The 21,270-nt window shown below is 31.9% G+C and overlaps 2 protein-coding genes across 2 annotated transcripts; both read left to right on the top strand.

Moving 5' to 3' along the window:
• Positions 1 to 1,347: 1,347 nt before the first annotated feature.
• LOC11432667 (putative receptor protein kinase ZmPK1) lies at positions 1,348 to 5,313 on the top strand. Its single transcript, XM_003622778.3, has 2 exons — positions 1,348 to 1,629; positions 3,112 to 5,313. Exons 1-2 carry the CDS (start codon positions 1,356 to 1,358, stop codon positions 5,229 to 5,231), a joined length of 2,394 nt encoding a protein of 797 aa, XP_003622826.3. The 5' UTR covers positions 1,348 to 1,355; the 3' UTR covers positions 5,232 to 5,313.
• A 5,235-nt stretch (positions 5,314 to 10,548) lies between these two features.
• On the top strand, positions 10,549 to 13,567 carry LOC120577039 (cation/H(+) antiporter 4). The gene is made up of 3 exons (XM_039827937.1): positions 10,549 to 10,725; positions 11,182 to 12,225; positions 12,452 to 13,567. The coding sequence occupies exons 1-3, from the start codon at positions 10,549 to 10,551 to the stop codon at positions 13,565 to 13,567; spliced, it is 2,337 nt and encodes a 778-aa protein (XP_039683871.1).
• Positions 13,568 to 21,270: the final 7,703 nt, after the last annotated feature.

Raw genomic sequence — 21,270 nt, 5'->3', positions numbered from 1 at the left:
TTACACCATCAGTTGTGCTTCCAATGATTTTATCTACATGATGATCTGCTACCATTCTCTAACTTCTAAGTGGACTTTGAAGAGTCCGATCTTGAACATTTTGATCATCTTCTTTCTCCACTGCACTTACAGAGATACCGAAAGTGAGTTGACTCTAGTAGTAAATACTTAGGAGGTGACATTACTAATATTGAGTAAAGTCTGTTGAACATAGGATGTAACTAGTTATTAATTAAGAAAGCATGTGACTTCATGACTTAAATCAACCCAGCATCTTCATTATCCTCAAACCTTGGTAAGGTAGACGCTGATAGGGTTGTCCGTTTGTAGAACTACCGAAAGGGAGAGTGTGTTATACTCCTAAGATTCATAGATGGGAAAACCTTTAGGAACACTGGCCACCATACCTTTGGAAATTTAGGAACGTCTACTTAACTATATGTTTCAATTACCCTTGACGGAGTAAGACCCTGCATGTAAGGATCGTTGTATGACCAGCAGGTGCAAACATGGGAGGGATAAACCAAAATTAACAGAGAGAGTAAGGCCTAACACGTAAGGATCACCGTGCGATCAACATGTGCAACTTGAAGAACCGATTAGGTTAGAACGTCCCGACGGACTCATTACCTAGATAGTCTACTTAGAATAAATGAACGCGACATGGATGTTATTAATTCCAACAAATGATTAGGGGGATTCGAAGAGTCCTAACCGCTGCTTACATTTCTGCAACCAAAACAGGTAACTTGCTCTGTTGCAAACAAATAAAAATTGCAATATCTAACTCTCAAATCTTTTATTTATATTTTGTTCACCAAATAAGTAACGTGAATTGTTTGGACGAAACGACAATCCTTGTGGATACGATACTCTACTTATCACTTTAGTGCTTGGTAAACGATTTGATACACTTGCTTAATCCGATCATCAGAGCACTTATTAAAAAGTTTAAAGAATAAATTTTGTCTTGAAAATGATGCATTCAATGTATTGAAACTTTTTCTACTTAAAATTTATCAATGATTTTCATTTTTGTATCCTTAACAAGTACCCTAAAAACACTTTTTAGCAAAACCCTAATACTACTCCTAACTACCAAAAAATATATAACATAGACGACCCCATACTCCTTATTAGTCCTTAGTGCAAGATATGGACGACCCCATACTCCTTATTACTCCTTAGTGCTAGACCTCCAAATCCCACCACAAAGACTCGCGTCAAGCATTGAAAGTTTCAAACACGACATTACAAATGGACATCACCTTCAACAAATAAAGCATACACTCATACACACTATATATACTTACATAGTTACATTGCAATTGCAACAACAATAATTAACTAATAAAATGGCTTACACAATTTCACATATTTTGGTAGTCATGTTGCTATTTCCCTTCCAATGTTCCTCCTCTGTATCATCTTTGATAAAAGGATCCTCTCTCTCAGTAGAGAAACATACAGAAGATGTAATTGTCTCTTCAAAGGGTACATTCTCTGCTGGCTTCTATCAAATTGGCGACAACGCATTTTCATTCGCCATATGGTTCACAGAAATGACGAATCAAAGTCCCGACCCAGCCAATATTGTTTGGATGGCAAACCGTGAACAACCTGTAAACGGTACGTAATGTTAAAATTCATGCAAATTTACAATTTAATATAATTTTTCTAGTAAATGATTTGATACACTTGCTTAATCCTTGTGGATACAATACTCTACTTATCACTTTATTGTTTGGTAAACGATTTGGTACACTTGCTCAATTGGTAGGACATGATGTTTGCTTAATCCTAGTAAATTTAGTGTTTATAATCTTACAAATCTTATATAAATATTACATGTATTACAACAATACACCATGTCTCCAAGGGCATCGCCCTTGGCCCCCAATTGGAATATTACCGGCTAAAATTACAAGCGGTCAAAAGCTCAAGAAATATTTGGACGGCTTTTTTAACGTTTGTGGTGGCTAAAATTACTGCCCGTAATGTTCCTAGTATATCCCTTTTTTTTTTTTTTTTTATTTTGAAAAATAACAATTTAAGATATAAATATGTTTTAAAAAATTGTCGTAAAATTTTTAAAAAAATTTGTTTAAGATAATTGAGGGATGAAGTTAACAGCAGCATCCCATTTTTTAATTTTGTGTCCACCAGTAAAATCTTAAATTCTTGTAATGACCCGAGTCGTCCCCCCACAACAAAGAGGTGGACCAAACGCAAGGCCGTGGTTGAAGCTTGCTCCGCTCGCTCAACTCCTGTCCACTTGACACTGTCTATGAGCTATATTTAACAATTTTTAGGGAAAAAAGTACGGGTTTGGACAAAATTGTAACAAATATGATAATTAAGGGGTTTGAAAGTTCAATTTTTATATAAAATAACTATTTTCGTGAACGGGATAAAATAGGACGGGCAATATTGAAATTAAACCTTTTTTTTTAAGGAATATTGAAATTAAACCTTTATTTTTTATTTACTCTTATTTATATAAAAATAAGTTCCTATGAAGGGTACATGTACTTTTGATAACGCTTCATTTTTTTTTGTTGCTATAACTGATATCGGTTGAGCGGGAGGTAATATATGTTTTTTATTTTTTATTAAGTAGTTTAGTGGTTAAAATTCACCATTTTTAAGGTGAATAAGTGGAGGGTCTGAGGTTCGTGCCCCAGCTCCAGCATATAATAATGCATGTTTCTATCAATTGAGTTTAGCTCACGGGGACGTATATGTTATTCACATAATATATGTCAGAGTTTACTCTAAACAACCACCAATCCTTTTTTTTTTTTTTTTCACAAAGAAACAACCACCACCAATCTGTATACAGCACCACTGACACTTGTTTTTTTTTTTTTCTTCTTCTTTCTATCTATCATATTATTGGTATAAAGTTTTCATCCTCGTGTAGTCATTACTAATGTCAATTGGAAAATACGTTGAACACATAAGATAGATTTTACTCAATATAAAAACTGATATCATAATTTTGTAAGAATGAGTTAGACCAATATAAAAACTTAATATCTGGCTATCAATAATAAATGTTATCATTCTAGCTATATGATTTCCTGATCTTCTTCGTCTATTTTCCAACAGGTAAGCACTCAAAGCTTTTCCTCTTAAACACAGGTAACATCCTCTTGCTTGATGCGGGTCAACACAACACTTGGTCTTCAAACACAGCATCAAATGCTTCATTAGAGTTGTATCTCAAAGAAGATGGTAATCTTGTATTACGTGAGCTTCAAGGAACTACCATCTTGTGGCAAAGCTATGATTTCCCAACAAATACTCTCCTTCCTAATCAACCTCTCACTAGATACATAAAACTTGTTTCTTCAAAAAGCCAAAGTAATCATTCTTCTGGCTTCTATAAGTTTTTCTTTGATGATAACAATGTTATTCGTCTCAATTATGATGGTCCTGATGTTTCAAGTACATATTGGCCACCTGCTTTATTGTTAAGCTGGCAAGCTGGAAGATCCAATTACAATAGTAGTAGAATTGCATTGTTGGATTCTCTTGGAAAGTTCATATCATCTGATAATTACATTTTTTCCACTTATGATTATGGTATGGTCATGCAAAGAAAATTAACCATGGATTCTGATGGTAATGTTCGAGTTTACAGTCGAAAAAACTTGTCAGCAAATTGGCATGTTTCATGGCAAGTCATACCTGACACTTGCATCATTCATGGAGTTTGTGGTGAAAATAGCACTTGCAGCTATGATCCTAAAAAGGGTAAGAAATGCTCTTGTTTGCCAGGGTATAAAGTGAAGAACCATAATGATTTCTCTTCTGGTTGTGAACCTATGTTTGATTTTACTTGTAATAGAAGTGAGTCTACCTTTTTAAAATTGAATGGTTTCGAGCTCTACGGCTATGACAGTAATTTTGTTCAAAATAGTACCTACAAAAATTGTGAGAGTTTATGTTTGCAAGATTGTAACTGTACGGCATTCCAATACTCATATGAAGAGGGCCAAAATATCTTCAAATGTTATACAAAGCTACAATTGTTAAACGGGAGGCACTCGCCAAGTTTTGTAGGAACAACATACTTGAGATTTCCAAAAGGTAATAACTTCTCTAAAGAAGAGTATATGAGTGTAGCAGACCGGGTTTGCTCTGTGCAGCTTCACAAGGACTATGTTATAAAACCAACAAGTCATTTGGTTAGGTTTTTTCTGTGGCTTTCAATTACAATTGGTGGTTTAGAATCCTTTTTCTTTGTTGCGGTTTGTGGTTTTTTAATTAAGACCAAGAAAAATTCTAGTGGAGATCAACATAACTATCATCATGTATTATTGGGATTCAGAAGATATAGTTACTCCGAGTTGAAGATAGCAACAAAGAATTTCAGTAATGAGATTGGAAGAGGTGGAGGAGGGATTGTATATAGAGGTACATTGCCAGATCAAAGACATGCAGCAATAAAGAGATTAAATGAAGCTAAACAAGGAGAAGGAGAATTTCTTGCTGAAGTAAGCATCATTGGACGGCTTAACCACATGAACTTGATTGATATGTGGGGATATTGTGCTGAAGGTAAGCATAGACTTTTGGTATATGAGTACATGGAAAATGGATCTTTAGCTGAAAATCTTTCATCTAAAACTAACACACTTGACTGGAGTAAAAGGTATGATATTGCTTTAGGAACAGCTAAAGTTCTAGCTTATCTACATGAAGAATGTTTGGAATGGATTTTGCATTGTGATATAAAGCCTCAAAACATACTTCTTGATTCTAACTTTCACCCTAAGTTAGCAGATTTTGGATTATCTAAGCTGAAAACCCGAAACAGTCTTAATAATAATTCAGAATTCTCAATGATTAGAGGAACAAGAGGATATATGGCCCCTGAGTGGATTTTCAATTTGCCAATAACATCTAAAGTGGATGTTTATGGTTATGGGGTTGTATTGTTGGAGATGATAACTGGAAAGAGTCCAACGATGATGAATATAGAAGACGTTGATGGAGAAATGGCATACAATGGAAGGTTGATAACTTGGGTAAGAGAGAAAAAGAGGAGTACATGTTGGGTTGAAGAAATTATGGATCCTGCAATGGGGACCAATTGTGATTTAAATAAGATGGAAGTTTTGGCTAAAGTTGCTTTGGATTGTGTAGAGGAAGATAGAGATATTAGGCCTAATATGAGCCAGGTGGTTGAGAAGCTTCAAAGCAATGAAAGAGTTTTTGAGTGATGAATGATGTTGAGTTAGATTACTTCGTCTCTTGATTTTGAGAGAACGTACGATGATTGATTAACCTACATTCTTTATCTTTGCAAATAATCTTATATCTGATCAATAAACTTAGGTGAAAGTTGATGTAGAATTGAGCTCTTATAGGTAGACACCTATTCAACACTATCATTTTCTCTTTATTTTTATGTATATTTCTCTCTCAACATATTGTGTGTATGTACTCAAATCATTTTGCTTTAGAATTTGCATTTGAAGCATGTTATGTAATCATTGATTTTCTTGTGATCATAATTTTTCAAACTTTTATTTTGATTGTAATATAATCATTCTATCTTATCTAAGTTTTCATTTCTACTTAAGTATTGAAAAATGATTTCGTTATTATTTAGAGGGTTAGTTATATCATATGTTTATTTGAATGACCATTTGATTGTATCGTTTTCGGTGAGTGTTCGTAACGAAAGAAATTCAAATTAATTGTTTTATGAAAAAAAAAACTATAAAAAAATCATGGAAATATTGAAAATGGTTGGTATAGATATGAAATTTTTACTACCATTTCGCGGTGAGGGTATTCACCGTGTCACATGTTAGGGGTCGAATCATGGTGTCCAAATCTCTAAATTGTGACAATTTAATTTTTTTTTTTTGTTGTTGTAAGCATAATTATAAGGTAGAATATGTTTAAGATTCCTATAAATAGGCGACTTTCCAACATTGATATGATTAAAGAGGGCAACAAACACCGTAATTTAATTTCAACATATATAAAATTAAAATGCTTGGATCCTATATTGGGTGTGCACAGATTTTTATCAGTCGCATGGGGCACTGGCGATTTAGCATAAAATCAAGGAGGACATTTACTATTATGTTGGAATATTTTATTATTTAATTATATTTGAATGTCATTATGTGGAAAATATCTTTATACTAATTATTTGTTCAAAGAAAAAATCTTTATACTAATTATATTAGTTATTTATCAATATTAGTGATCACATTAAGTAATAAGGCTAATTAGATTTTTATTTGGATAATTAATTATTTAAATTAATTAATATGGACTCTATGAGTGGATGTCTGGATGACCCATTAATACAATAATGGTAAATCCTAATGGCATCACACTGTAAGAGGCTATTGTCTCCAATGCACCATACACGACAAACTTTCTCTTCTCTCCGTCTGAAGAGAACTAAAGACATAAAAGTAACAGTTGAGGAAGAACCAAATCAGCTTTCGCTAACCGTTAGTTGTGTGTTTCAAATTAGATCACCTCCTCTCTATTTCATATCATTGTAGTTGAGAGGACTGTTATCAAAGCTTTATCAAGTATTTCTAATACGTTTTATGAAATTTGTTTTTATTTACACATAATTTCTAACAAGTGATATAAGAGCATGTCTTCATGTTTGATTTATTGGGTTATTAAAATTATAATTTCTAATTTATGTGGTTAATTGGATTTTAGGGTTCTTCCCAATTTCCGTATGAACCCTATTTTTATAAAATTTGATATTCTAATTTTGTTTGGGATTTTTTTTTTGGAAAACTAATTTTGTTTGGGTTTGGTTGCTATAAATTAAGAGTTGTGTTATATGTCGCGAATGCACTGAAACCATGCACAATGTGTTTTTAATTAATAAACAATTCAACACATACTAACTATACAAGTTTAAGAGATTGTTTTTGTTTTAATTTAGATTAATAATTATTTGAATGTGTGAGTTGTTTTCTTAAGGATATAAATGTATATTGTGACGTTGTCATTATAATTTTGGAATAGGGTTAATGGTGATTTATCCCTGTAATATAGGTCATTTTTTGTTTTCCTCCCTGTAAAATAATTTTTTTTTTGGAATACCTCCTAATAGGTCATAAAAAAACGACTTTATTTTTTTGCAGAATTTTTTCATTTTTTTTTTGACCTATTAGGGGGGTATTCCAAAAAAAAAAAAAATTTACAGGAGGAAAAACAAAAAATGACCTATATTACAGGGGGTAAAGCACCATTAACCCTTCAGAATATATCAAAATTGAGACATCTTCAATGTTTATTTTGTTTGCAGCTCTAAGTAAAAACATAAGAATTTTTTTTTCCTGCCCTAGTTTATGCCAAAAAATACAAAAATGTTCCACTTTTTCAAAAAATTGCACAAATACCCTACTTTTTCAGAAGTCCCTGGTACCACTCCACTTGGAGTTGCGGGGTACCCTAAAAAGTGACAAATTTTTTGTCCTTATTAGAAAAGTACCCCGCAACTCCAAGTAGAGGGGTACAATAAGGACAAAAATTGTCACTTTTTAGGGTACCCCGCAACTCCAAGTGGAGTGGTACCAGAGACTTCTGAAAAAGTAGAGCATTTATGCAATTTTTCGAAAAAATGGGACATTTTTGTATTTTTTTGGCATAAATTAGGGCAGAAAAAAAATTCAAAACATATTTGAGGACCAAAGTGATATATCCAAGCACCGACATAACTAACTAAATAATATACACTTATTTTAAAATTATAATGATAACATATCACACATTCAAAGACCGAAATAACTGTTTACATTTTAATATATTGATTTTTTTATGAAGGATTATAATACATCCTTAAGAGGTTACTAGGGTTTATTCAAAAAAAAAAAAGTTTACTAATTAACGGTGTGTTTGGTAAGATATGTTTTTGAACATATAACTTATAACTTGTCTTATAAGCTCATTTGATTAAAAAAGATTCCTTTGATAACGGTCATTTTCTCATGAGTTTATAGATTATTTTTATGAGCTTATAGTTGTTTGTGATAAGCTAATTCAAGTATATTATAGTTTAAAGCATACATCCTTCTGTCACTATTATAAGTACAAGTTTATTTTTTAGATTTATTTAATAAATGATGTATATGGTATATTATATAGACCACATACATTATTTATTGAAAGAACCTAAAAAGTAAACTTTTTCTTATAGTAGTGACCGGAGGGTGTATAACTTATCACTTTTATCTATAACTTTTTTTTTTTTGAACAATAAAAAATGGAATATAAATTAACCACCAAAAGCAACTCCTCTAGCACAAGGTGTGCCAAAAGAACTACTTTACAAACACAGAGTCATACAAACAACCAAAACCAAACCATTAAGCGATGCCTAAACATTGAAAGGGACTTGAGCACCACATATATGTACCAAACCTAAAAACAACATTTTACTTTTATCTATAACTATTTATTGAAAGAACCTAAAAAATGAACTTTTGCTTATAATAGTGACCGGAAGGTGTATAACTTATCACTTTTATCTATAACCTTTAAACTATAATCTACTTGAATTAGCTTATCAGAAACAGCTATAAGCTTATAAAAATAATCTATAAACTCATGAAAAAATGACTGTTACCAACGAATCTTTTTTAGTCAAATAAGCTTATAAGATAAGGTATAAGTTATAAGTTCGAAAACATGTCGGACCAAACATACCTTTAGTAATCTTTTTTTTAATAAAACCTCAGTAACCTCTTAAGGATGTATTATAATCCTTAAGAAAAAATTAATATATTAAAATGTAAACCGTTATTTCGATATTTGTACGCTGTCATTATAATTTTAAATGTATTAATAACTAAAATAAGTGTATATTTAGTTAGCTATGTTGGTGCTCGGATATATCATTTTGTTCATTTAAATGTGCTTTCTGTATTATAATATGTACATTAGAGATATTAGCGGTTGATAATTAATCATGAGTAACTTGTTAGTAGTTGGTTGATTCATTATATATAAGAATCACTTTTATCATTTTTCTCTCTTCTCCAATCATAAATAGCATGTCTATTAAATGCATCCAAGTCTATGAAGTATGAAAACTTCTTGGATTAGGTGCGTTTTGATGTTGGATACTTGTCAGTGTACAATAACACAACACCTATATATATAATTGGTGGATTCTAAGGTGAGGGCTCTATCAAACCCTTTACCGGTGAACCATCATTAAGAGTAATTGGATTAATATAATCCATACATCTTATTGTACACTTTTTACACTTGATTACAATTACCTTCTCCATTTCACCAACAATCACCTTTTGCTGCTACTGCATCCAACGGCCAGCCACAACAACAATTAAAGACTTACAAAATTGTTCAATCAATTGTTAATCAATTCAATATCCGTCAATCAAAATTGTCCAATCAATTGTTACAGCCAGATTATACATAAAAAACTATACACATTACAATTCTCAACATCTTAATTGTCATGGGTAAAAGGATATATTATCACAAGTGTAATCTTGAATAGAAATTTCCTCAATCATCCATTTCGTAAGCAAATTTCATGGTAGGGAGTGTGCAAAACAGTTCTAAGTACTAGGCAAATAAACTAATGTTAATTTTAATGTAACCGAAGTTTATCAAATTTCTCCATTATCCATTTTCTCATGCTTTCTGGATTGAATGATATTTCAGTAAGGTTTTTTTGGATTAAAGGTTTTGCTGGTGTTTTAAAGCTTGGAGAGAGGAGATTAATGATCCAGTGTAAAGAGTGTATAATAAGATGTGTGAATTTGATTAATCTAATGGTTTTAAATAATGGTCCACCGGTGAGGGATTTAATAGGACCTTCACCCTAGAATCCACCAAAGAAATAAATGGGACCTAATAAAATTTATTATTTTGTAAAAAAAAAGTTATTGGTGAGACGGTGAACATGACAAAAAAAAATAATCGAAAATTGAAACGCAGATAAAAATAGCTATTCAATTTCAAATGAAAAACTTGAAAACTAATGAAAATCACGATGTTTAACGGTAAAACAATAATAAAAAAATTGAAACAGATAAAAATAGCCATTCAATTTCAAATGATAAACTTGAAAACTAATGAAGATAAGGATGTTGAACGGTCTTTAGTTTCTGTTTTAAAATGTGTTATGATGCAGTTTAATAACTACAAAAACAAGTTGTTAATTTCTGGTATTATTGTTATACCATATGAATATGATTATTTGTTAATGATACCTAGCTGTTAAAAATGTCACACCCATGCATAATAACGTAATTGTTTACAAATGAAGTAGTTATATTAAAGACACATCTTGTTACTTGTTCATATTAATTAAATTTGTTTACAATCTTACACTCTTCAATTGATTTCAATTCATCATTCCATTCTCCTTGTGTTTTTGGAGACATAATGAATCAGGACAAAGCAGAAAAATTTACAAATATGATATTAGACCGAACAATTTTTCCACGTTCATCTATTAATACAACAGCCTCGGATCCTGAAGGCAAATTTTTAGTCTTAAATGTTTGTATTAACATGCCACCCAAGGTTACATCTGATGGCAATTGGGCTAATCATGATCAAGCTGCAATGCCTATGCAATCCACTTTGCCATTGTTAGAGCTTCAAATTCTCACAATCTTTGCCATTACTCAATGCTTTCATTTGGTACTTAAGCGTCTTGGGGTCCCTTATTTCGTTTCACAAATCATGGTAATAATATTTCTTATGAATTTCACACTTCTTTTTTTCTATAGCTAGTTTGAGATGTAAATTGAAAACATATAAACACAATTTTCATGGCATAGCTCTTTAGGGAAGTTCATTTGAATGAATATCAAAACTAATGAAAACAACTTTTTCTTCTTTGTTTTTTTAAAAAATATGATAGTATTAATTTTTTCAATCTATGTACTTATTTAAAAGGTTGGAGTAGCAATGAAAACAAATTAAAGACATAGAAACATGAAATTCATCTATAATTTCGTTACCAAGGTTTTTTTTTTTTTTTTTTAGGAAACGTTGCTAAGTATTCTTCTCTATTTTTCGTTGTTAATTCAACTTTTTCTAAAAGAAATGATTTGATGAGATACTTGTTACGTTTTAGTTTTTATTTAAAAATATATTTGTTTTCATGGCGTCAAAATTAATGATACATAAATTTTGCAGGCTGGTTTAGTTCTAGGACCATCTTTGAAGTTTTCAAAAACATGGACTGGATTCAAAAATATCTTGTTTCCATACGGTACTGAAGATGTAATAAGTGTAATATCCCTAATTGGATATGCATTTTTCCTGTTTCTAACTACTGTGAAAATGGACTTCACCATGATAACAAGAACAGGTAGAAAAGCATGGACAATAGCTTTTTGTTCCTTTGTGATTCCAATGTTTTTTGGTCTCGTAGTGTGTTACAGATTCCAAGAATTTTGGAAACTCGAGATGGGAAATTTTGAAGCAAAAAACCTTCCTGTTATAGTTATAGGGCAAAGTGGTTGTTACTTTGCTGTCATAGCTTCTTTGCTTTCTGACCTTGAGATTCTTAACTCAGAACTCGGACGTTTAGCACTCTCAACAGCTATGGTTATGGATTCTTTCAACTCAATTGTTACAGGAATTGGCACAGCTTTTATTAGCAGCATCAAAACAGATTCACATGATAATGGGGATGGAAAAGGAACTCTTAAAGCCTTTTTAAATGTTTTCTATTACTTATGTTTTATGGTAGTGACTCCTCTTGTGTTGCGTCCTATATTGAAGTGGTTTGTTAAAAAGACACCAGAAGGTAGACCGATGAAGAAAGTATACATGTATATTGTGTTCATTATTGCTCTTGCAGTTGGAATGTTGGGATTATTGACAAAGCAAAGTGTTTTAGGTGGAATTTGCATTGTTGGTCTTATTGTACCTGAAGGTCCTCCATTAGGAACTGAAATGATCAAGCAATTGGAATTGTTTTGTAGTTGGTTCCTTTTTCCTATTTTTGTCACAAGTTGTGCTATGAAGATTGATCTTAGTGTATATGTTAAAAGCGACTATATTTATGTTTGGCTTGGCATTATTGTTGCTGTTCATTTGTTCAAGATGCTGGTGACCATTGGAATTTGTTGGTATTGTAACATGCCTATGGCTGATGGTTTGTGTCTTGCTCTGATGTTGAGTTGTAAAGGTGTTGTGGATTTTTGCAACAATGTGTTTCTTCATGATTCCATGGTAATTTCTTTAACTAATAATCCTTTCAAAAACATAGTAAGTTGTAGCTCATTTCAACACAATGATCACAAAGTGTTTTTTAAAATCCAGGGACCAGTACCGTGTAGCACAAGTTAGAGTGGCTAATAATATAATGAACTCAAAATAGTAAATTCTAAGTGGTTTCTTTTGATTTACTTGTTAAATAAAAGTTATCTAACTTTTGTCCACTATAACGTATGTGCAGCTTTTGAGCAGTGAAGCACTATCCGTTTTGAGTATAAATGTGTTGGTGATTGGAACCTTGGCACGCATTGGTGTGAAGTACTTGTATGACCCTTCAAGGAAATATGCAGGTTATCAAAAGCGTAACATCTTGAGCTTGAAACCAAACTCAGAACTTAAGATAGTTTCATGCATCCTCAAACCAAGTCACATAATTCCCATAAAGAATGTTCTTGACATTTGCAGTCCAACATCAAGCAATCCATTGGTAATTCATATCTTACATCTCTTGGAGCTTGTTGGAAGATCTTCTCCCGTTTTCATATCGCACCGGCTTCAAGAAAGAGTTGGTTCAAGTTCCCACACTTTCTCTGAAGCTGTCATCGTTACTTTTGATCTTTTCGAACATGACAATGCTGGTACTGCATCAGTGAGTACCTACACAGCTATATCGCCAGTGCGTTTCATGCACGATGATATTTGTTATCTTGCATTGGACAAACTTGCATCCATCATCATTCTTCCTTTTCATCTGAGATGGTCAGAGGATGGTTCTGTTGAATCAGCGGATGAGACCACAAGGTCTTTGAACACCAAGGTTCTTGAAAGAGCACCTTGTTCGGTAGCGATCCTTGTGAATAGAGGACACTCTTCTCCATTCAACCACAATGAGAATTCAAAGCAAATTGCCATGATTTTCTTAGGAGGTTCAGATGATAGAGAAGCATTGTGTTTGGCTAAAAGGACAATCAAAGAAGATACTTATCACTTGGTTGTGTATCACTTGGTTTCAACAATCAAGAATGATGAATTCACTAGTTGGGATGTTATGCTTGATGATGAGTTACTAAAGGGTGTTAAGGGAGTTTATGGTAGTGTAGATAACGTGACATATGAAAAAGTAGAAGTCGAAAACACTTCTGATACCACAGAATTCATCTCAGATATAGCGATTCAACATGATTTCATTATAGTTGGGAGGCGAAATGGCATCAAATCGCCTCAGACACAAGCACTTGCATCGTGGACTGAGTATCCAGAGTTAGGTGTGTTGGGAGATTTGCTTGCTTCACCCGATACTAATACCAAAGCTTCAATTTTAGTTGTGCAGCAACAAGTAATGCCTAAGGCGTCATAAACATTTAATACATGTACAAACACACAACCGTTTTCTTGTATGTAACATTTTAGTTTTCTATACATATTCTAATGTTGCAGATCATATTTTTCATCAAAATTCGATTTTGTGTAGATACTTCCTGGAATTATTTGTCCTGTAATGTGAATATTCATTTGAATGCAATTTTGAGAATCAATTATTCGCATACTAGAGTCCATTTGTTACAATTATTAAATTGTACTGTGATAGCAGATAAAATGCCCTTATTTGTGAGAAAAAATCGCTTCACCTCAAACTCAATTTTAACCAAATTAAGTTAACAAATTTTCAAAATAAAAAGTTATTCATTATTTTAGAGATTTTTTTTTTTAAGCTCGCTGTAACGCCATCTTTGAATTATTTGTTTTATTTAATTGTTTAGAATATATTATATGATTATATGATTTATTAGGTAGCTTATTATATTATTTAATAGAATAAGATTTGAAAATAAAATAATATTGAGTTTAAGGGTTGTTATGAGATTTGAAAGAGTTTTGGGGAGAAAGAGAAATAAGATAAAATAGAATAAAGGGTTATAAATAGGATAAACCTAGTTTAGAAAAAAACATAACGTACGATCAATTTTGGAGAAAAGGGAGAAAAAGCCAAGAGAAGGGAGAAAGACCTAGAAAGCGGCGATTTTGAGTTATAAGGTAAGGGTGGGAATAACATTCAATAATCTTAAGTCATTGATTCTGAAAATTGGATTTAATATGTTGTAGGTTTTAGTTTTTGAGAATTTGGGAATTAGGGTTAAAAATGATTATTTGATGATTTTCTAAAATAATATTTTGGGTCAAGTTTTGTATGGTTTTGAGTCTCTTTTGATGTATATAAATGTTTAGACAAACTTTGGGATCAAATTTGGGCATAGGGTAGTTAAAATTGGGATTTTGGGGTGAAAAGTGTGTTTTTCCCGAGTTGCTCTCTGACAGCATGTCCTGTTTCATGTTCTTGCGTCTTTGTCATATGTTTCTGTTTCGAATTAGCCTTTGGTGTAAACATGAAAGTTGTAGATAACTGTGTTAGCTTTCCAGTGGCGTCGGTTTTACCTAAAAATGATTTTCGGGTTATGAGTTATGGTCAAATTACTGCACGTAGGTCACAGTGAATTTTTAAGAATTTCAGCACAACTTTGTCCGAATTTGAAATGAAAACTGATATTGATTGGCACAGAATTGGTCTTAGGTGTAAACACGAAAGTTGTAGGTATAAATGTTAGCTTTATAATGCCGTTGGTTTGACTTCAAAAGGATTTATAGAACTTGATTTATAGTCAAATTACTGCACGTAGGTCACAGTGAATAATTGAATATGATTGATGAATTACTATATGAATGTATATGTTGTGAATACGATATTTTCCATGATTGATGAAGTGTTATATGTATATATGATGTTTTAAGATGTTGATTATTATTTTATGTTGTTATATTGTGATATAATTGTATATGCATTACTTGAATTATATGTGAATAATTGAGACGTTGTTGACTTGCATTTGATATTATTATGTCATGCTGTTTTTGTATACTGTTGTGTTGCTGTTGTTATTTAACTAAGCTGCATGAGTCGGTCTAAGTTGATTAAGATGATGAAGGTCCAAATTATTGGACTATATAAGAGGTTGTCGATTTAAGATATTAAGAGTTCGAGTCCATGCATTAGCATTTCATTGTTGGGGGCTTGATGCCCTAGAGCCTTTGCTCAATTAAGTTGAGGGTTTGATGCCGTGGGAGCCTTTTTACGCTCAAATAAAGTTGAGGGTTTGATGCCCTGGGAGCCTATTTACGCTCAAAGATTGGTACCACATGCATGATTAGAAGATTAAGTTGCATAGTCAAGTTGTCAAGTTGTCGAGTTGTCAAGATTGTCAAGTTGTCGAGTTGATAAGTTGTAGAAATTGCGTTGTCGTTGTCGTTGAGTTGTCATTTGTCAATGAGTTGTTAATAAAGAACTAAGTGAAGTATTAATATTTTCTAATCATTGTTGTTTATGTTGTTGTTATATCAATATAAGATGATGAATATGTTGTTTGTTTACATGATTGTGATTAAGATGAATATGTTGTTTGTTTATATGATTATTATCATTAAGTGATGATTATGTCATGTTGTATATGATTATTATTATTAACTGATGATTAAGTTGTGTTGTTATGTTATTATGAAATGATGATTAGAAGTTGGTTGAACTATTAAGAATTATTACATGAAGAATTATTATTACTAATAGATAAAGTTATTTATGTTGTTAAATATAATTAATGAATTATATGCTTGATATTATTGTTTTGTGAAATCTCACCCCTTCTGCTTGGAAATGTTGCTATTCGTATGAGTAACTTGCAGGTAACCAAGAATAGTTGATGTCGTGTGAGCTTTCTCTCTCGTGTGTCTTAGGTGCTCTGATACGTAACGGGATGGGATCTTTTGTTATTGCTTTTCTATTCCTTACGTATTGTTTTTGAAGATTTATGACTATGTTTTTAGATTGACATTTATGAAGAGACCTTCGTGCCAAAGACTGTTTAGTTATTGAATAAATTCTGCTGCGAAGTATTAAAGATTTTGTTATTGAATTTTAAAGGATAAATAGTTATTTATTCAGTTTATGATTTTAAGAAAAGAATGTGACATTCCGTTTTATGTGAATACTCTGATTATTTTTATGAAATTTTTATGTTGGGAAAACGGGGTGTTACACTCGCCATTATTTCTTTTGGCTGAAAAATGTCCCCTAAAAGGTATTCATTGAAGGTGTTAAATTTTTTTGAAAACTATTGAAGGTGTTAAATTAAAAAATGTCTGACGAGAATTATCTCTCGAGTTTTTCTAAGGAGTCTAAGAGACATTGAGAGAGCCTAAAAAGAACTGCTCGAGCTATTTTTGGCAGGCTGAACTAAAATTTTTAGGGAGGTGAGTGAGATATCCTATAAAACCAAGCATTGCATCCTGCTATCTGCTCCTCGAAGGGACGCGTCTCGCGATGATCATCATACGGACTGAAGATCACTTTGTCGACCTCAGACGATCAAGGAACATCATATATTTATCTATTGTCTTGTGGCCCCTGCTACGAATGAACCGCAAAGCATGTGGCATGTCAAAGGCAGCGTATGGATCGTCAAAATATGGATATATTCCTCTCATATGCTCCGTAGCCCAAGCCTACAATCAAACACAAATTTAAAAACATATCACAAGCACAAATATAAAAACACAAACACAAGTATAAAAACCTACTAAGTTAAAAAACATTATTAAAGTACAATTAATTACCTACATTAGGGTAATCTATCCACCCATCGATCATGATGGGGCTTACCTGTAGTCGTGCCAACGTTGGCCCCTTTTAGAAGAAGGATTTGCTGCAGTATTTGCTCTGTGTACACTGTTGGTCTGGGTCGGCCTCTCTAGCCTGAGTATGTCTCTGTTGTCAGCCATATCTACATATCAACCAACAACAACAAAATCCACGAAATTTTTTGAGACATTTCATCAAACAGTTAGAGCACAAAATATACATACTTTGTTCATCATGTATTTCATTTCTCAAACTACCACATTACACTTAAACTTAGTTTAAACAGCATTCATAGTCAACACATACAAGCATTTGATCAAAAACTACCCAAAATATCATCAATTTCAAAATAAAAAATAAACACTAAAATATGAAGAATTAGAAAAGAAAAAAAACCCTAACATATAAAACTAAAAATGTGTATGCTTAGGGATTTCGAACACATACTTGATTACTTGTTTATGCAACCACAATCAGCGCTTGAGGGGTTCGATGTTGCTCATATTTTACAAGAGATGCTGACTTATAAATCTGATCATATTAAAGCTTTTCAAGAAGTACTCAAAACTACGATTATTGGAGGAACAATACATAAACATGTGGATGCTCCATAATCTTTTCGATTGCTCGTGCAAGAACTACAATATTTGGCTCTTAAGCTGAATCATTTCCTTGTATATGAGAAAGACTTTCAGATTCAAAGGAAGGAAATTTAATTGGACTGAATCAGAAATTCATATCCCACTAAGTGGAGGCAGCTACATAAATCAAAGGACATCATGGTGTTCTATACAAACTAATATTTTTCTTCAACTCATTTATTTCTAAATCCTTCATAATAGTTTCTCTTGTATTTTTTCTAGGTCTACCCATACATCTAGTGATTTGACTCTCCTCGATCTGATCTAATCTCCTAACTATATAATCTACATGTCTTCTCTCTACATGCTCAAACCACCTAAGTTTAGTTTCTACCATCTTTTATAATATAGGTGCTACCCTAGAACTAATGTCGTTATTTTTAATTTTATCTCATCTAGTTTTGCCACATATCCTAGGCACAACCTCATTTATGCTGCACTTATTTTATGTTTGTGTTGGTTCTTCACCACCCAACACTTTGCGTCGTACAACATCGTCGGTCTTACCTTGTCTGATAAAAAATTTCCTAGCAGTACTTTTGTATCACATAAAACACATGAGGCACTCCTCCATTTCAACTGCTCAGCTTGGATTCGATGGTTTACATCTTCTATTTCCCCGTCATTTTGTACTATCAACTTAAGATATTTAAAATGTGTAACTTGTGATATGATATGATCTCCAACTTCACCTTCACACTAGAGACTCTATGCCTCTTGCTAAAATTACAATCCACGATTTCTTGCTTATGTTTGAATAAATTTGATCGAGCTTGATTTTGTGATGTTGGAGGGAGTATGGTTTATGTGTGACAGCTTTTGTATATGCGTGGTGGTTCTGTTATGATATATGATCAATGCAAAACAATAATTAATAACCGTTCAACAATGAACGACAGTTAATTGTCGTTCAACATCAAGCGATAATTAATTATCGTTGGGACATTTCGGTCAGATCAGGGTACCTTAGAATAAACCATGAGTATCTAAAAAGTAATTTTCTTAATTATTTGCAAGATATATTAACAACAAAATTTGTCAACAAAAAGGAAATATTAGAAAAAAAAAATTGTTTGATATGCCGGTCCACCAACTTATCAGTCTCACATTAACCGGAGTTTGGTGAAATTTTAGATTTGATCACTTAAATTGACTCTTCATCCCACTTTACCATCCATATTTTTAGCCTAAAAATTGAATCTTGAGTCCCAATTTATAAAATTAATGATCGGTATTGATTCTTCTGAATCTTAGGAGATTATTTTCCATTTGTCTATTCTTAGCTTGGACAGGTTGGATATATATTGGTGAGGAACACCAGGTGATTTGGCTAAGCAAGACCTTTTACACCATTGGCTTGCTTAACCAAAAAATCAACGAGTTTTACACGGATGACCAAGATTTAATTAAATTAAATATAATAATAATAATGATTGGGATTTGAGAACATGGAATAAGAGCAAGCTCCGATATTATATATCGCATGTTTGATAAGAATATCTAGTACTGTATGAGGCATGAGCCCATTTGTTATTATTTTTTTCCTATAATTTTTTAAAATGTTATTCTAAATATATTATCATTTAGTTATAATTTTTTTTTATAATAATTTTTTTAAAAACTCTCGAAAATGAGAAGCTATTTCAATTAACTTCTCATAAAAATCATTTTTGAAATGTCTTTTTGAAAAAAAGATATTTTTATTACGTAAAATAACTAACAAAGAATATTTAAGTTGGTGAATGTCAAAATCTCTTTTTTATGCAATGGGCTTTGTTGTAGTCCCGTTTCTGCTGAGCTTACACAATCGGCTTGTTGTAATATGTTGTTTTCAGAAGAAAAGAAAAAACTTATAAGGAAAAGTATACGAAGAAGGAAAAATATTCCCCCGCAACCCACAAGCTAGAATGCAGGTAAAACGACTCAGCAATTAGTTAAGATACTCGGTGAAGGGTGATAAATGACGTAGTATGCAGTATCCACTATGAAGAGCTCGTCTTCGCATTATAAGTTGTGTGAATTTTTGTACATATTTTAAAATTTCATGAGTATGCATAATTAGTATAAATTATCTTGGTTTAATTAAACATGTGGTAGTTATGTTCATTTGAGTGTTAAAATTTAGGTAAGTTTTTAGATATTTTGGAGTTTAGTTGACTACAGTTCTCTCGCTGACAATTTTTTTTTAACATTTTAATTTATTTTAAGTAACTAATATAGTAAATTAAGATGGAGCATTGTGCAACGTACAATATACTAAAATATACATCAAAATGGTGGAGTTCCTTTTCAAACTCATGCAGTAGTTTTAGTACATCGAACTACCTTTTATATATATATATATATATATATAATGATTGGATAAATAATATATAACCGACCAAACTTCATAAATACCATCATATGTTCAATGTTCATCTAAAATTTATTTGATTTTACAACTTAAAGAAATAGGTGGATTCTAAGGTGAGGGCTCTATCAAGCCCCTCACCGGTGATCCATCAATAAGAGCAATTGGATTAATATAATCCATACATCTTATTGTACATTTTCGACACTTGATTACAATTACCTTCTCCCTTTCACCAACAATCACCTTTTGCTGCTACTGCACCCACCAACCAGCCACAACAACAATCAAAGACTTACAAAATTGTTCAATCAATTGTTAATCAATTCAATATCCGTCAATCAAAATTGTCCAATCAATTGTTACAGCTAGATTAATTATAAATAAAATACTATACACATTACAATTCTCAACATCTTAATTGTCATGGGCAAAAGGATATATTATCACAAGTCTAATCTTGAATAGAAATTTCCTCAACCATCCATTTCGTAAGCAAATTTCATGGTAGGGAGTGTGCAAAACAGTTCTAAGTACTAGGCAAATAAACTAATGTTAATTTTAAATGATTTTTTTAATGTAACCGAAGTTTATCAAATTTCTCCATTATCCATTTTCTCATGCTTTCTGTATTGAAGGATATTTCGGTAAGGTTTTTTTGGATTAAAGATTTTGATGGTGTTTTAGAGCATGGAGAGAGGAGATTAATGATCCAGTGTAGAGAGTGTATAATAAGATGTGTGAATTTGATTAATCTAATGGTTTTAAATAATGGTCCACCGGTGAGGGATTTACTAGGACCTTCACCCTAGAATCCACCAAAGAAATAAATGGGACCTAATAAAATTTATTATTTTGTAAAAAAAAAAAAAAAAGTTATTGGTGAGACGGTGAACATGACAAAAAAAAAAAAATCGAAAATTGAAACGCAGATAAAAATAGCTATTCAATTTCAAATGAAAAACTTGAAAACTAATGAAAATCACGATGTTTAACGGTAAAACGATAATAAAAAAATTGAAACAGATAAAAATAGCCATTCAATTTCAAATGATAAACTTGAAAACTAATGAAGATAAGGATGTTTAACGGTCTTCAGTTTCTATTTTAAAATGTGTTATGATGCAGTTTAATAACTACAAAAACAAGTTGTTAATTTCTGGTATTATTGTTATACCATATGAATATGATTATTTGTTAATGATACTTAGCTGTTAAAAATGTCACACCCATGCATAATAACGTAATTGTTTACAAATGAAGTAGTTATATTAAAGACACATCTTGTTACTTGTTCATATTAATTAAATTTGTTTACAATCTTACACTCTTCAATTGATTTCAATTCATCATTCCATTCTCCTTGTGTTTTTGGAGACATA

This window comes from Medicago truncatula, chromosome 7 (genome assembly GCF_003473485.1).
Source record: "Medicago truncatula cultivar Jemalong A17 chromosome 7, MtrunA17r5.0-ANR, whole genome shotgun sequence".
Classification (NCBI taxonomy): domain Eukaryota; kingdom Viridiplantae; phylum Streptophyta; class Magnoliopsida; order Fabales; family Fabaceae; genus Medicago; species Medicago truncatula.
This window is presented reverse-complemented; position numbering and strand designations above follow the sequence as displayed.

Excerpts from the sequence above, each read along its gene's own strand:
- LOC11432667 (XM_003622778.3), top strand. The coding sequence starts at position 1,356 with ATGGCTTACACAATTTCACATATTTTGGTAGTCATGTTGCTATTTCCC. Across the intron at positions 1,630-3,111 it reads CCGTGAACAACCTGTAAACG|GTAAGCACTCAAAGCTTTTC; the intron begins GTACGTAATGTT and ends ATTTTCCAACAG.
- LOC120577039 (XM_039827937.1), top strand. The coding sequence starts at position 10,549 with ATGCCACCCAAGGTTACATCTGATGGCAATTGGGCTAATCATGATCAA. Across the intron at positions 10,726-11,181 it reads ATTTCGTTTCACAAATCATG|GCTGGTTTAGTTCTAGGACC; the intron begins GTAATAATATTT and ends TAAATTTTGCAG. Across the intron at positions 12,226-12,451 it reads TGTTTCTTCATGATTCCATG|CTTTTGAGCAGTGAAGCACT; the intron begins GTAATTTCTTTA and ends ACGTATGTGCAG.